This window comes from Myotis daubentonii, chromosome 8 (genome assembly GCF_963259705.1).
Source record: "Myotis daubentonii chromosome 8, mMyoDau2.1, whole genome shotgun sequence".
Classification (NCBI taxonomy): domain Eukaryota; kingdom Metazoa; phylum Chordata; class Mammalia; order Chiroptera; family Vespertilionidae; genus Myotis; species Myotis daubentonii.
The window spans coordinates 13,627,926-13,641,758 of record NC_081847.1 but is presented as its reverse complement, the minus strand read 5'-3'; the positions used below and the strand labels follow the sequence as shown (position 1 = coordinate 13,641,758).

The window sequence follows — 13,833 nt, the reverse complement described above, 5'->3', positions numbered from 1 at the left end:
CCACATCCTGAGACCTGGACAAGGACAACACTGGTATAGGACCCCAGCTCTGCATGCCCTTCGCTACAGGAACACCTGGCTCCTGATGGGAGTCATACACGCTGTGCAGCTCAGCCTCCACCAGTGCCCACCTGGCCGGACATCACAACTGGCCTGGGCTCTGGTAACACCCGATGAGCTGGCCACACCCTCCACCCACCCAGCTGAGGGCAGTCAGGGCTATGGGTCTCAGAAGCCAGCAGATTCCACTAAAGAAGCTGCAGGTGAGGGGTTTCTTTAGCGGCCAAGGAAGCTGGGCCCACGTGCACAGAAAACCCACACGGTTCCTGTGGAGGTTCCCATACGGCTCTCTTGAGCACACACTTTCTTGTTTTATTAAGTAAGCTTTTCCCAAGCAATATGGGAAACTCGGAGTGCTCTCGGGGCTACAGATGGGAGCATGTTCTCTGAGGAGCTGTTTGATCGATGGAAGCAATCAGGTTGCTGGGGCAGTCCCCGTGGTCCTGACTCCCAGGGGCAGCAGCAGGCGTGAAGCCACATACGTCATGTGATCCTGCATGGCACCCGCCTGGACAATTGCCAGGAAGGGTAGCAACCAGCCATAACCACCCTGTCCTCCAAAAGGACCACAGAAACCTCAAGCATAGCTCCGGTATCTGAAATTCCACCCCCAGCCTGATCTCAAAAGGAGCCCAAAAGCACTTAACCACACACAGGGCCTCAGGGCCTCTTGGAGCCCAGAGCTCATCCCAAGTCTATGGCTGGTTTAGGAAGCATGAAGCCTGGTCTTTCTCAAGTTACAGCTTCAACATGCAGCTCTGTGTTGAGCAGGTGGGGGCACTTCCAGAGTGTAGCAGGGAATAAAAACTTCATTCTACTCAACTAACCATGAAATGGAAGTAGAATAAAATGTACAAACAAACTGATAAAAGGAGCTCACACACTGAGTTTCCTTATAAGCACACTGCAGGCATCAGCAGTCCCAGCTCCTGCTTGTACAGAAATGGCCTTGACCACGACTTCAGTTGACGCAGATCGTCCGATGCAGGAATCTGCTGGCACTGGCAGTTCCAGTGTGCTGACAACAGTGATCCATATCGTGACCAGCAAGGACACTGCCCGCACGTCCACGGCCCCTCCCCCTGACCGCTTTGTCCTGCTTCCCGCTCCCTCCCCATAAAACTCTGCCTGTACCGAGAGGCTGAGGTGGGCTTGCCGCAAACCCCCCATTTTCTCAGGTGATCGACACTTGAATAAACCTCTTTCCCTTTTCACCAGCATCTGTCTCATGAGTTTGCCTTTCTTGGCAGTAGGCGGCCAGCCTGGGATTTGGCTTCAAGAGCTCGAGGGAGATGCTATCCACATAACCCAGGCGGTGGACACCAAGTAAGGTCCGCCTCAGTCCACACGAGGCCCCTGTGAATACGGGGAGTCCCTGACACAGTCACATGATTTAGTGCCTCCCCTTTCTAAGAGCTGGCACAGACCTGTGACAACCCCCCTGCTCACCCCCAGAACCCCGCTTCCCTTTTCTAGATGACCATCTCTGCATCTGGCCCGTGCTGACCACTCCCCTGGATCCCCTGGGTACCTCTCACAACACTGGAGAGTCACTTGGATACATCTGCCCTACGGTCATGCATCCTACTCAAACGGTAAAGCCCTCGCCCTCCTTGACCTCTCTCTGGGCCCTGGGTGTTGTGTCAACCTCTAGCCTTGGGTTACTGGCCCTTCTCCCACATGCGGCAGTCGGAGGGGCACGTCACCACCTGGAGGCTGGGCTGGGCCTGATGCGCTGTGAAGCCGGCCTGCCCAGCACTGTGCTCCCTGGAACCAAAGGCGGCCTGTGCAGCAGAGGTAGGTAGCAGCCCATTGCCCCCACCATCCCCAGCAGGAGCACATCACTGCCACCTCCCAGGACTCGGCTCCTACCTGCTCGGCCATGTCGAGAGAGCAGACGTCCATTTGGCTGTGCATGGGGCTGGCCGCGCCAACTCTGGGGCAACTGTGCCCGCAGACCCTCCACCGCAGCCTGCAGTTCGTCGTTGCTGTCCTGCAGGTCCTGTGGGGCAGAGCCAGACACCTCTTCCAGATACTGTGACCACTGGCATGGAGACTGGGCCACCCAGGGAATAGCTAAGCCCAGTGCCTGGAGCAACCAGCTGGGCCTAAATAAGCCACACATTTTGGGGGTGGAGGGGGGGGGGCTGAAGACCTGCCCACAGACAGGCAAAGGTGTGAGGGGTTGGTGCATGTCTCCATCCACTTGGGATGCTGTAACAAAAATACCACATTGGGGGCTTAAAAACAACAGAAATTTCTCCCTCAGTGTTTTCGTATTCTTTTTAATCCTTACATGAGGACTTGCTTAAAGAGAGGAATGAAGAGAGAGAGAGAGAGAGAAAGAGAGAGAGAGAGAGAGAGAGAGAGAGAGAGAGAGAGAGAGAGTTATGTGAGAGAAAAGCATCGATTGATTGCCTTCTGTACATGCCCAGGCTGCCGATCAGACCTGCACCCCATGTATGTGCCCTGACGGGGAATCGAACTGGCAACCTTTTGGTGCACAGGATGACACTCAACCAACTGAGGCACTCTGGCTGGGCAAGCTCTCAGGGTTTTGGAGGCTAGAAGTGATGAGTCCCTTTTATTAAAGCACTAATCCCCTTCTCGGGGCTCACCCTCACAACCTCCCAAAGACCCCACCTCCTAACACCACCACGGTGGGGGAATAGGGTTCAACGTATGAATTTAGGGGAACACAAACATTCAGTATGTGGAAATACAGAAAAAAAATCTGCACTTGGGGTTTCTGACCAAGGACATGCTACTCCATTATGGTGTCCACTCAAGACAACAGTGAAAACATTTAACTGCAAATAATCTCTAAGGAGGATCTGACTAACCTTTTACACTCCCTTTTACCAAAGGCAGCCTTGCCAAGAGAACTGAGGCTGAGAGAAAAAAAGAGAAAAAAAACAAAAAAGCTAAAATGATAGTTAAATAGAAAGGGGATTTGACAACAAGGGAAGGCATGGTTTCCTTGCTAACAAATGTCCTGGTTAAAAAATAAAAGGAAACTCCAAGCAGTGACTTTGAAAAGACTGGGTGATGCACATCAGGGAAGGTACAAGGTTACCTGTACTTCTGGAGACTGACTTTAACGTCCTCAGCCAAGAGGCAGAGACCCCAGCCCCTCTGCCAGTACACCAAGCACCCAGATCTAGGTCTGTGATACCTCATACAAGAAACCAGGACGCCGTGGAGAAGTGACTGGCCCAGGGCAAGCGCAGGTAAAGTACAAGAGGAGTCTGCAGCACCTTATGATGCTAGGAAGCATGGGACTAACCAATAAAACAAAACAAATGATGGAGACATGTCTCAAGGACGTGGCTGCAAGCTAGAAGACACTCCCATTGGCCAAATCTTACACAATTTGAGCTCAAAATAATTAGATTTAGCAATGAATTACAAACTACTGGGGGGAAATGGGAATTCATGAGTCCAAGCCAATAGATATCTAGATAGATAGATAGATAGATAGATAGATAGATAGATAAGTAGATAGAAAGAAAGAAAGATCAGACTTCTCTGGCTTACAGTAGAATGCCAAGGGCCAACTGACTGATGTGGGGAGTGGGTGCTGAAGTTGGAAAATTGTCATTTGCAATCATCATGGTAAAGACTGGAGTGGGCAAGAATTATCAGTGGGTACTAAATCCAAGGAAAATATAGATGAATAGCAGGATATTGCATGTTCTTAAAGTGCCTCCCCACTGCTGCTTACTAGTTACTACCAGTAATTATACAGTGGAAAAATCAGGTAATGCCTTGACCAAGAGAACAAAATTAACATCACCTATGCTGTCCAGCTGAGAATGTATAACCTCAACTTAATCCAAAGGAAGTATCAGAAAAACACAAAATGAGCCCAGCTGGTGTGGCTCAGTGCACCAGGAGGATGCAGGTTCGATTCCTGGTCAGGTCACATGCCTGGGTTTTGGGCTACATCCCCTGTGGGGGGAGGTGCAGGAGTCAGCCGATCTATGTTGATGTTTCTCTTTCATTGATGTTTCTATCTCTCTCTCCCCCTCTCCCTTCCTCTCTCTTTAAAATCAATTTAAAAAAACAATTTTTAATAAAAGAAAGAAAAAACACAAAATGAAAAAGTTTCTATTAAAAGGGAGGGGGGATTGTACTCTTCAATAATATCCATGTCAAAGACAAAGAAATGTGCAATAGCCTGAATGTGTCCTTCCAAATTCCTATGTTAAACCCTAACATCCTATGTGATAGCATTTGGAGGTGGGACCTTTGGGAAGTGATTAGGTCATGAGGATGGAGCCTTATAGGAGACCCCAGAGAGCGCCTTCATGCCCCTCCGCCACGTGAGGACACTGAGAAAACAGCCAGCTATCTGCGACCAGGAAGAGAACGCTCCCCAGACACCGAATCTGTCTGCAACTTGATTTTGGGCTTCCCAGCCCCCCAGAACTGTAGGAGCTAAATTTATGCTATTTATAAGCCTGGCCCCCACCCCATTCTACGGTATTTTTGTTGTAGCAGCCTGACTAGACTAAGACGGACTGTTTCAGACTAAAGGGTGTTAAACAGTTACTAGGAATATTCTCATTCTGCAGTGCATTGGAAAGCTGGCTCTCCAGGAAGAAAATCCCAGATCTGTAGCTTTTACACATTTTTATGATCCCACCATAGCCTATTTCAAGTATCAAAGGTTTAACAAGAAGCTAGCAAAATTCCTGAGCATTTAATAATCAACTCTAGTGCACCTGCACACCACTTCAAGGTTTTAGGATTAAGCCTGTTTTTAGGAAATGCACACTGACCTGTTTAGGAGTGGAGGGCCATGATGCATATAACTTACCCTCAGATGTTCAGAAAATAACTATGTAGATGCATTCACATCAGGATGCATGCATGCTCACACACACACACACACACACACACACACACACACACACACACACAGTGAGCAAGTACACAATGACAGAGCAAACAGGGTAAACAACAGGTGAATCTGGGAAAAGGGTAATCTGTATTCCCTGCATTACTTTTACTTTTGTAATTTTATGTATTAGAAATTATTTTCAAATAAAAAGTTTTTTAATGCACTAAATGTTAGTTTGAAATAGCAAAAAATTAGAGGGAAAATTTCTAAACAGATTAGTACTAAAATGTAAAATATTTCTGCTGATGTTTCAAAAACTAAAATCTCAAGAACCAAATGTGAAATGAGTAGCAGTTATTTGAGTAAGAGAGCCATGCTAAAGAAAGATGGAGTTTATACTTGTTAGAAAAATCCAGGGGATTAAAGCAGTGATTTTCAACCGTTGTGCCACAAGAATTTTTAAACATGAATACCTGACTATTTAGTCAGGGGCACTGACCTCTTTTCCTTTAGACTACCTCATTTAAAAAAATGACAATAGTCAACACAATAGCTATCTAAGGTGAATGAATCAAAATTATACCTATTTTTTTTGTCAGATTGACAAAAATATATTTTTTGGTGTGCCACAGAATTTTAGTAGCTTATGTGTACCATGAGATGAAAAAAGTTGAAAATCGCTGCACTGAAGGAACATGAATTAATGGTTACTTGTAGGTTCTAAGTCTTTGCAACAAGCGTAAAGGGAGGGAAAAAAAACAGCCTGGAGCTACAATTCCAGCAGAAGGTTGTGTGGCACTTCCCACCTGCTGGACAGCCCACAACCCTGACCCTCCACACAGCATCTGGTTCGGGGGGGTGTGACACCGCTGACCACACACAGGATTCTCAAAAGGGCACCCAGGACTCAGGGTTTGCAGTGGAGGTGATAACACAGGGAAGGAAACAGCAGATCACGCCACACTCCAGAACAGCGTGCCTCACCTTTATCCTCTGGTGTTGCCAAAGCAATGTGAAGCAGGAACAAAAGTCAGTTTTTACTTTAATTTGGAGAGAGACCATTAAGAAGTGAATTATGCCCAGCCAGTGTTGCTCAGTGGTTGAGCATCAACCTATGAACCAGGAGGTCACTGTTTGATTCCTGGTCAGGGCACATGCCCAGGTTGCAAGCTCAGTCCCCAGTAGGGGGCATGATTCTCTCTCATCACTGATGTTTCTATCTCTCCCTCTCCCTTCCTCTCTGAAATCAATTATGTGTGTGTGTGTGTATACATATATATATGTTTTATCTGTTGCGGGGGGTCTTTGATCATTTTAAGAGTGTAATGGGGTCAGCGCCACTAACATTGTTCACCATCTCTGCCCTGCTCTGCACCGCAGTGTCTCCAATTAAATGGACTGACATCAGTAGATTTGGCCCAGGACATCTAAACACTCAACAACAGAAAACACGATGAAGCTTTCCATGGTGCCTGGAGACACAGAGGGGTCTGCGGAATTGGTGCTGGTCTAATGACTTGGCCAGCCCATGTGGGGCTAAACACAGGGGCTGTGCAGGCAAGTCCTGTTCCACCTCCTAGCAGAACAGGAGGCTTGGAGGACCCTGTCAGCCACATGCAGGCCCAGAGCAGAGGCTCTTCCCGCTCTGCTGGGAGAAGGATGCTCCTGCCACCCATGCTGGGCCACTTCGTGTGGAGCCAGGAGTGTGCCCTGCCAAGGATGCCAGGCCTCCCCCGGGCAGGAGGTGGAGGGATGAAGCCTGCATACCACCACCCAGGTCTGAGCCAGACAGACCCTGATGACTTGCAGGGCCAGCCTGTCTCATGGGCTCCAGCACCCCATTCTTTGCAGGAGTAGCTGGGAGATGGTACCACAGCTTATGGCACAGGAGATCTCTGAAGGCTCAAGCTCTTAGAAAGAACCACCCCTGCTATGGGGGCGGGGGGCGGGGGGGGGGGGGGGGAACAGGAGTGTGTGATGGCCCAGTGTACAAAAGACAAAAGCGACAGCCTGGTCCGAGACAAAGGGCATGCTAAGGCTCAGGACGGTGAAGGGGCCAGGGGAGCACATACCCTGCACTTGAGCTTGTACTCCTTCAGGACCTCCTCGAAGCGCTCTTCCTGGGCCAAGAGTTCTGTGCTCTGTGGCTCCAGCTGAAGGTCATACCAGAAAAGGAGAATGACACACAAGACCTCAGGCCAGGTAGAGTGCATGCTGTCACCCCTCATGCTCTTTACCTAAGGCTCAGCACTTCCAGTTACACCCTCCAGTCCCTTCCTCCTCCTTCCCTCCTCCCCTTGTTTAAAAGGTCTCAGGGCAGTAGGATGATCAGGCCGTGGCTCCCGGGGACACCCCCTGCCTGGATCCTTCCCCAGTGCAGCAACTCCTCTCCCCACCTACTCCCCAGGTGATGGGCAGGGCCTGGTGGGTGGGAGACCTCGTGGTGGGCACCAAACTCTACCCGCTCCTCCATGCCCCTCATTACTGAGAGCCTGTCACTGGGGTCGATGGTGCCAGCTGGCCCTGGTCTCACCATTAAAAGGCCCACATGCAAGGCCCTGCATTGGCCTGAAGGGGGCGAGGCGGGGGACGGGACAGAGGGAAATTCACCTTGCTCATTTTCTCTCTGAAGTTTAACAGGAAAAACTAAACCCAGCCACCTCGATATTCTTTTTCAAGACCCTGATACTTTTTACCCAGCTCCCCAGGCTCCTCTCTCAAGACTAAGAGTCAGCAAAAGGACTTGCCTTGTCTTTCAAAACAAACTCCAGGTCAGTCTGCAGTTTCAGGACCAGCTTCTCTGATTCCGAAAGTTTTTCCACAACTTCGATGATCTCCTTCTGTAATCGGCTGTTTTCCTACAAGACACAGGCTAGTGGTTGCCAGGCTCAGAGTGGAAGAGGAAGCTGTGGCCAGGTCTGCTCTTCCTCTGAGTGAGAGGCCTGCTCCCAGGAGCACTCATCATCAGGGAAGACACCTCGTGGTGCCTGGCACTCACGCCCTGACGTGCAGAGGCGGCTGTCGCAGAAGCCAATGCAGAGCCACCCGGGGACAGACCTGCGAAGCCCTCATCAGTGCTCATTGCTCTTCCCTTGGCCTCTACTCCTCCCATTCCAAGTGCTCAGAAAGCCATGCGTATCACAAGCAAAGGCTAGTGGCAGGCCCTTCGGAGCTGTTTTCTAAATGAGGGATTTGAGGCTGCACCTCTACCACTCAGAGGTCCACCGGGGAGGAAGGCAGCACTGTCAGACACGGGCACCCTGTAAGGAGAGGCGAGGACAGCTCGGGGGAGAGCCCAGACAGGCAGAGCAGGCAGGGCCTGTGCTCGCTGCCGTCGAGGCCCCTGGGTGCCTGGCTTCTGCTCCTGAGGGAAGCAGGCAGGTGTGAGAGAACCCACAGGCTCTGAGTTGGGAGAGGAAGAGAAAGGCAGGAGCACAGGAGGAGCAGGGGACATCTCACTGAACCCAATGCAGGATGGCTGTGGGTCCAGGGACACTCACCAAAGCCCCGAAACCACCTGTGCCCCAGGCCGCACCCACGGGTTTGCTGACTTCACAGGTGCTCTGGTGTCCGGGCTGCTGGCCCTTCCTCACCTTGGCCCACAGACCCAGAGAACAGCGCAAGGGTCTGCAGGTCCCCCCGTCCTGCTGCCCCGGTGACCAGAGAGCACGCCAGGGCAGTGCCGGTGCTGGCGAAGCCGGGACCCTTTCTGCTCTGGCTGAGAAACGCGCTATCTCCATGGCAAACGTTCCCCAGTTTGAAATCCTAGGGATTTCCCTATCACAGAGATGTAAACTTCCAGGAGGTGTTGAATCCGTGACGAGGAAAATGTGGGGTGTGGGAGGAGGGACCGGCAGGTAAACTCGTTTCTGTCTTTTCCTTCTGGGTGGGGTGCCCTGTGGAGGCGTCCTTCCCCTCCTCTGTTTCCTCCCCGTCCCTGCCTACCTACCTTCAGAGCCAGGGTCAGCTTCTCTCGGAGGCTGGCCTCCTCAGCCTGCAAGCGCTCCAGGTCCCTCTCCAGCATGGTTCTCTGCCTGCAGGCCTGTTCCCAGAACAGCTCACGCTCCATCTCCACCTCAGACCGCAGGAGATTCAGCCTTTCTCTGTACTCCTGCTCCAGGTGTCTGCAAGGCACACAACAGCACATCACACTGGGCTTCCTGCCTCTCCAGGGACAACTTTCCAGCCAACAAGACCTCTTCATTCCCTGGAATTCCCCTTCACGAGCACTTGGCCACGGTCCTGGACTCAATAGTTCCTGCTTGACAGATGGGGTCACTGGTCCTCAGCTAGACGGCACGTGCTGTGAGGCCAGGGCCCTCCTTTCAATCCTACACCTGGGCCTGATGGTGGGTGCTCCTCCTGGGAGCTGGAATGTGATTGTTTAAAAAGGAGTTTTCTTCTGGAACAACACTGGGGGCTGAAGAGCTGGCAGTGCTGCACAGAGAGCACTGCGTGGAAGCTGGGCTGCTGCAGAGCCTAAGGAGGCCCCCGTGGGCCCTCGCCTCCCGTGTGCCAAACAGCCAGCAACCTAAGGTCTCAGTGTCACCAACCAGGGTGGCTAGAATAGGTCCTGCACACGCTCCGATGAGATACCGAGATTTCCAAATATGTGACGAGGCTGATGACAGCATCTTGTTAAAAGGGCCATTAGGAGGCTGGAAGAGGCACCAAGAAAGGGGGGAAATGTGCTAGCTATTGCATTCTTGGCTTCTTTCAAGATTCTTTTAGTTCCTTACACCCTATTTTGCGAAGTCAGGGAACTAAGAATAATACCTCAGACGAGCAAAGTTAAACATCTGTAGCTACAAGAATCAACGGTTTGAATTTTCTAGTTTCACCCACAGGAACTTGCTCAGCAAGAAATGGTAAATGGGGAAGCTTAAGGCTAGACATTGCAAGGGAACCAGCTGAACAGAGACTATTGACAAGAGCAGAAACAAAACCCAGTTATTTCTTAACCACATGCTCCTTTGTGATGAACACTGCACATGTTCCGCCTAGCGGCTCAGCAAGGCTGCGGCCAGTGCGTCGAGGCGGAAGTCAAGATGTCCATGGCCCGTCTCTCCACACGGGGGCTCCTGGCCTTGCAGACACCACTTTACTGGTATAGTGAGGGAGACCATATTTTAGTTTCTCAAGTTTGATTGGAAATGGTTTTAAAAGCTGGGTGAAAGGATATTTAATTTTTAGCTTTCCTGAAAATTACTATTATCCTGTTAAGAGTACAGGAGCTGGCTGGCGGAAGTGAGTATGCATGTGTGTATGCTCACACCCACACCTGCACACTCACTCATACCCATGCACTCTCACTCATACCGATACATACTCTCACACACTCACATCCCTTGATGCAATCTCTCACATACGCCTTCTCAACACCCACAGAGGTAGGTGAGGATTCCGACTGGTGAGCAGGCCAGTATCTCAACCTGCTACACTTGGCCTTCCCTAGCCACCCCAGGAAGGCAAAGAGAACCCAGGCCTTTGGAATCAGGAAGCGTGTGGATGCGGATTTGAGGCCGCTCCCCCACAGACTGTGATATATGGAAAGGTGGCAGTTCTAGGAGGGGCAGCCAGGGCTGTCCCTGCAAACCCCAAGTATATGAATTGTGTAGAGGGAGCTGGTGAGCTGACGTAGGATGTCCATGGACTGGACAACCCTATCCTGGGACAGTGATGCGCTTTCTAGCCCTCAGGGCTCCTCTCGCTTAAGGGTCCATTTCTGACACTCCCAGGATAAAGCAGGCCCGGGCCTATGCTCTCTCAGAAATAGCGTAAGACAAAGAGAGAGGACCTGGGGTTTAAACCTCAGGCCACTTTGGTTGTGTGACTGTGGCAAGTGAACTGTACCATCTGTCTAGCTACCAGCCCCACAAGTAGCATAGACCATTCACCAGGGGTCTGCCCAGTGCAATGCCTACAGTCAGGTTTGGGCTCTGAGCTTCTTCCACCATGTCAGGCTCCTTCTTGCTGAGCCAACAAGCTCCAAAGCCATCCACTAGCCCTGTCTCAAAATGTCCATCTGTCTCACGATTACAGACACACAGAACACGTGGCTTGAGTGGGACAGACCTCATAAATGAAGCAGAGCAGAGTGAGGGAAGCAGAGAGGACTTTTCCCTGCAGCTCACAGGCGTGCACAGCTAAATGCCTCCACCGTGCACCCCGCCATAAAGAGCAGGGCCACTTTTTATTTTATTTTTTTGAGATTTTTAAAAATATATTTTTAATTAAAACATTTTAAATATATATTTTTTTATTTCAGAGAGTACGGGAGAGGGAGAGAGAGATCGAAATATCAATGATGAGAGAGTATCATAGATTGGCTGCCTCCTCCATGCCCCAAACTGGGGATAGAGCCTGCAACCCAGGTACATGCCATCTGATCGGGAATCGAACTGTGGCCTCCTGGTTCCCAGGCCGACGCAGAACCACAGAACCACGTCGGCTGGGCTAAATATATTTTTATTGTTTTTCAGAGAGAAACAGAAAGAGAGAGAGAGAGATAGTAACATCAATAATGAGAGAATCATTGATTGGCTGGTAAGGCCACTTTAAAAAAAATATATATTTCTTTATTGATTTCAGAGAGGAAGGGAGAGGGAGAGAGAGATAGAAACACCAATGATGAGAGAGAATCATTGATCGGCTGCCTCCTGCACACCCACTACTGGGGATCGAGCCCACAACCCAGGCATGTGCCCTTGGCCGGAATCAAACCTGGGAGCCTTCAGTCCGCAGGCTGACGCTCTATCCACTGAGCCAAGCTGGCTAGGGCAGGCCACTTTTTAAATGCACCCCTCTCTCTTCTTTCAAGGAAAGGCACACCCAAAGGTTTGTCTTCTAGATTCCTACTGGCTCAGGTGAAACAAGAGGGCCGCGGCTCTGCCATGGTCATGACCACAGCCTCGGCTGGTGGCAGCCCTTGGTCTACAACTGGCCTCAGCTATGGCTGGGAAGCTGCTGCCCTGCTGCGAGGAGCCACAGCTCTGGGCTCGGCACCACTGGCAGGACCTACTTGATCTTCTTCTCCGTGAGCTGCTCCAGGGCCGAGTGGCAGTCGTCCATCTCCTTCACAAACTCCAGGTTCCTCTTCTCCGCTTTCTCTAGATCTTGCCTTGCCTTGTCTCGTTCCCTCCCCATCTGCTCCACTTGCCCCCTGCGCAGGGAAGAGACGTTAATAGAACACATGGTCTGGGCCAGCGAGCTCTGTGTCTACACGAATGATAAAAGGGCCGGCACCCGCTGGGTGCACGGCATGGTCCAGCGCTGTGCTCTAACCTCACGCCACCACCATGCACCTCCTGAAGAAGTTTGTGCCATTACTATGCCCATTTTACAGGTGTGCACACTGAGAGAGAGGGGTTACATGACTTCCCAAGGAAAGTTTCTACAAGGTTTCTGAACCAAAGAAGTCCAGCCTAAAGGCTTACAGTGTGCCACACCTGCAGAAGGCCATCGAATGGTGAGAATTCATCTGTGTCCCCCTAGGTCTCCAGCGGGGACTTGGACCCCAGGAGTCCTCAGCACCTAACCTGGGATTGGACACATGAGGGGAGCAGAGTGGCCAACCAATACCCTGCCTGGCCACAGCCCCGACACCTGCAGCCTGGCATCTGAGTGAGTGCAAGGTGAGTCACCCAGAGAGAAGGCCATCTGTGTGTGTGGCCCTGGACTGTCCAGTCACCCCACCCCACCCCACCCGCCGGAGGCTCTCAATTCACCCCGCACTCACTATTCTGGTGACTATTTCTCCCACTGAAGGAGCACAGAGCCTCCCACCCCATCCCCCAGTGGATAAAATACTCAGCGAATCCAAAGCTGATCCCAATTAAAGTGGAATGTATTCTTAGCCTGTTACTTGGTGGCCATGTTTAAAGAATACTTCTTTTTCCTCTCCAGCCACCAGACCCAAGTGCCCTCTGGCTGTTCTCAGAAGCACAACCTACTGACTGGAGGGTTTCCACCTCTGTGCTGCGAAAGCTCCAGGATACGCAGGATGAGCGTCAAGTTCAAATCCTTCTCTGTGGAACTGCTAGAAGGGGCTAAGGGATGACTTTGACAAAGATTTCTAAGTGGGAGAGAAGGTCAGTGGCCCTTAAATTCTGTGGCCACAAAAGCCCCAGCAGTGACCACTGAGCAGTTCACTCGATCCTCAGGCCCCACTGAAACCACACACGTGGACAAAACCTGAGGGACAGGGAGCCCTCGTCCTGCTCCCACGGCTCAGTTTTTTCCCAGTCCCCCTGTGGGCACCAGAGCAGACCAGCCTGACTCCCAGGCCCACCCCAAGCACATGTGGCCTCTTACTGGCAGAATCTCAGCTCCTGGCGGTAGCAGGACAAGGCCGCCTGCTGGGTGACACCGTGGATCATCATGAGCTCGTTCTCCAGGGCCCAGGTCAGCTCCAAAAGGTTCACCTTCTCATCCACACTAAAGTCGAGGCTCTGGAAACAGCAAAACCCATCAGGCAGAACAGGATTAGTGGCTTCTCTAGACACTTCCTGGCTGTCTTAGGGACAGTCCAGGCCAGGATCCATGCTGTCCTATAGGCAGCACCTGCCACTTTTCCATCAGCAAAGTCTCTGCCTCTTGGACATGCCTCTCCCCCACCCTGTCTTCCACACCCAGTTCTGCCCCCTTCACCATCCCTGCCTCAGCAGCGGGCGTGACCCAGGCCAGACAGCGTTTCCCTCTCTAGGCAAAGTGACTGACACAGACGGGGGCCATGCCTCAAGCAGAGGACTCAAGGGGATTGACAGGGGATGGAGGAGAAAGGCCCTTTCCCTGTGAAGTCAGATGCTGTAAGGACCTGTGGGTCTGGGGAGATGCATGGGGAAGTCTGAGCTGACACCAACACCGCCAAGAAGCAAGCAGAAGGAGAACACCAAGGTTGGAGCACCAAGAGTACCACCACCCGACAT

General features: G+C 51.4%; 1 protein-coding gene across 1 annotated transcript in view; it reads right to left on the bottom strand.

The window, feature by feature from the left end:
* Positions 1 to 13,833, bottom strand: part of NINL (ninein like) — a 105,971-nt gene that overhangs the window by 35,602 nt on the left and 56,536 nt on the right. The window contains exons 9-14 of the mRNA XM_059705365.1: positions 13,220 to 13,356; positions 11,928 to 12,068; positions 8,856 to 9,030; positions 7,654 to 7,764; positions 6,979 to 7,059; positions 1,933 to 2,062 (exon numbers count right to left, since the gene is read on the bottom strand). Of these exons, the coding sequence (XP_059561348.1) occupies positions 1,933 to 2,062; positions 6,979 to 7,059; positions 7,654 to 7,764; positions 8,856 to 9,030; positions 11,928 to 12,068; positions 13,220 to 13,356 (775 nt within the window). The remainder of the gene's footprint in view (positions 1 to 1,932; positions 2,063 to 6,978; positions 7,060 to 7,653; positions 7,765 to 8,855; positions 9,031 to 11,927; positions 12,069 to 13,219; positions 13,357 to 13,833) is intronic.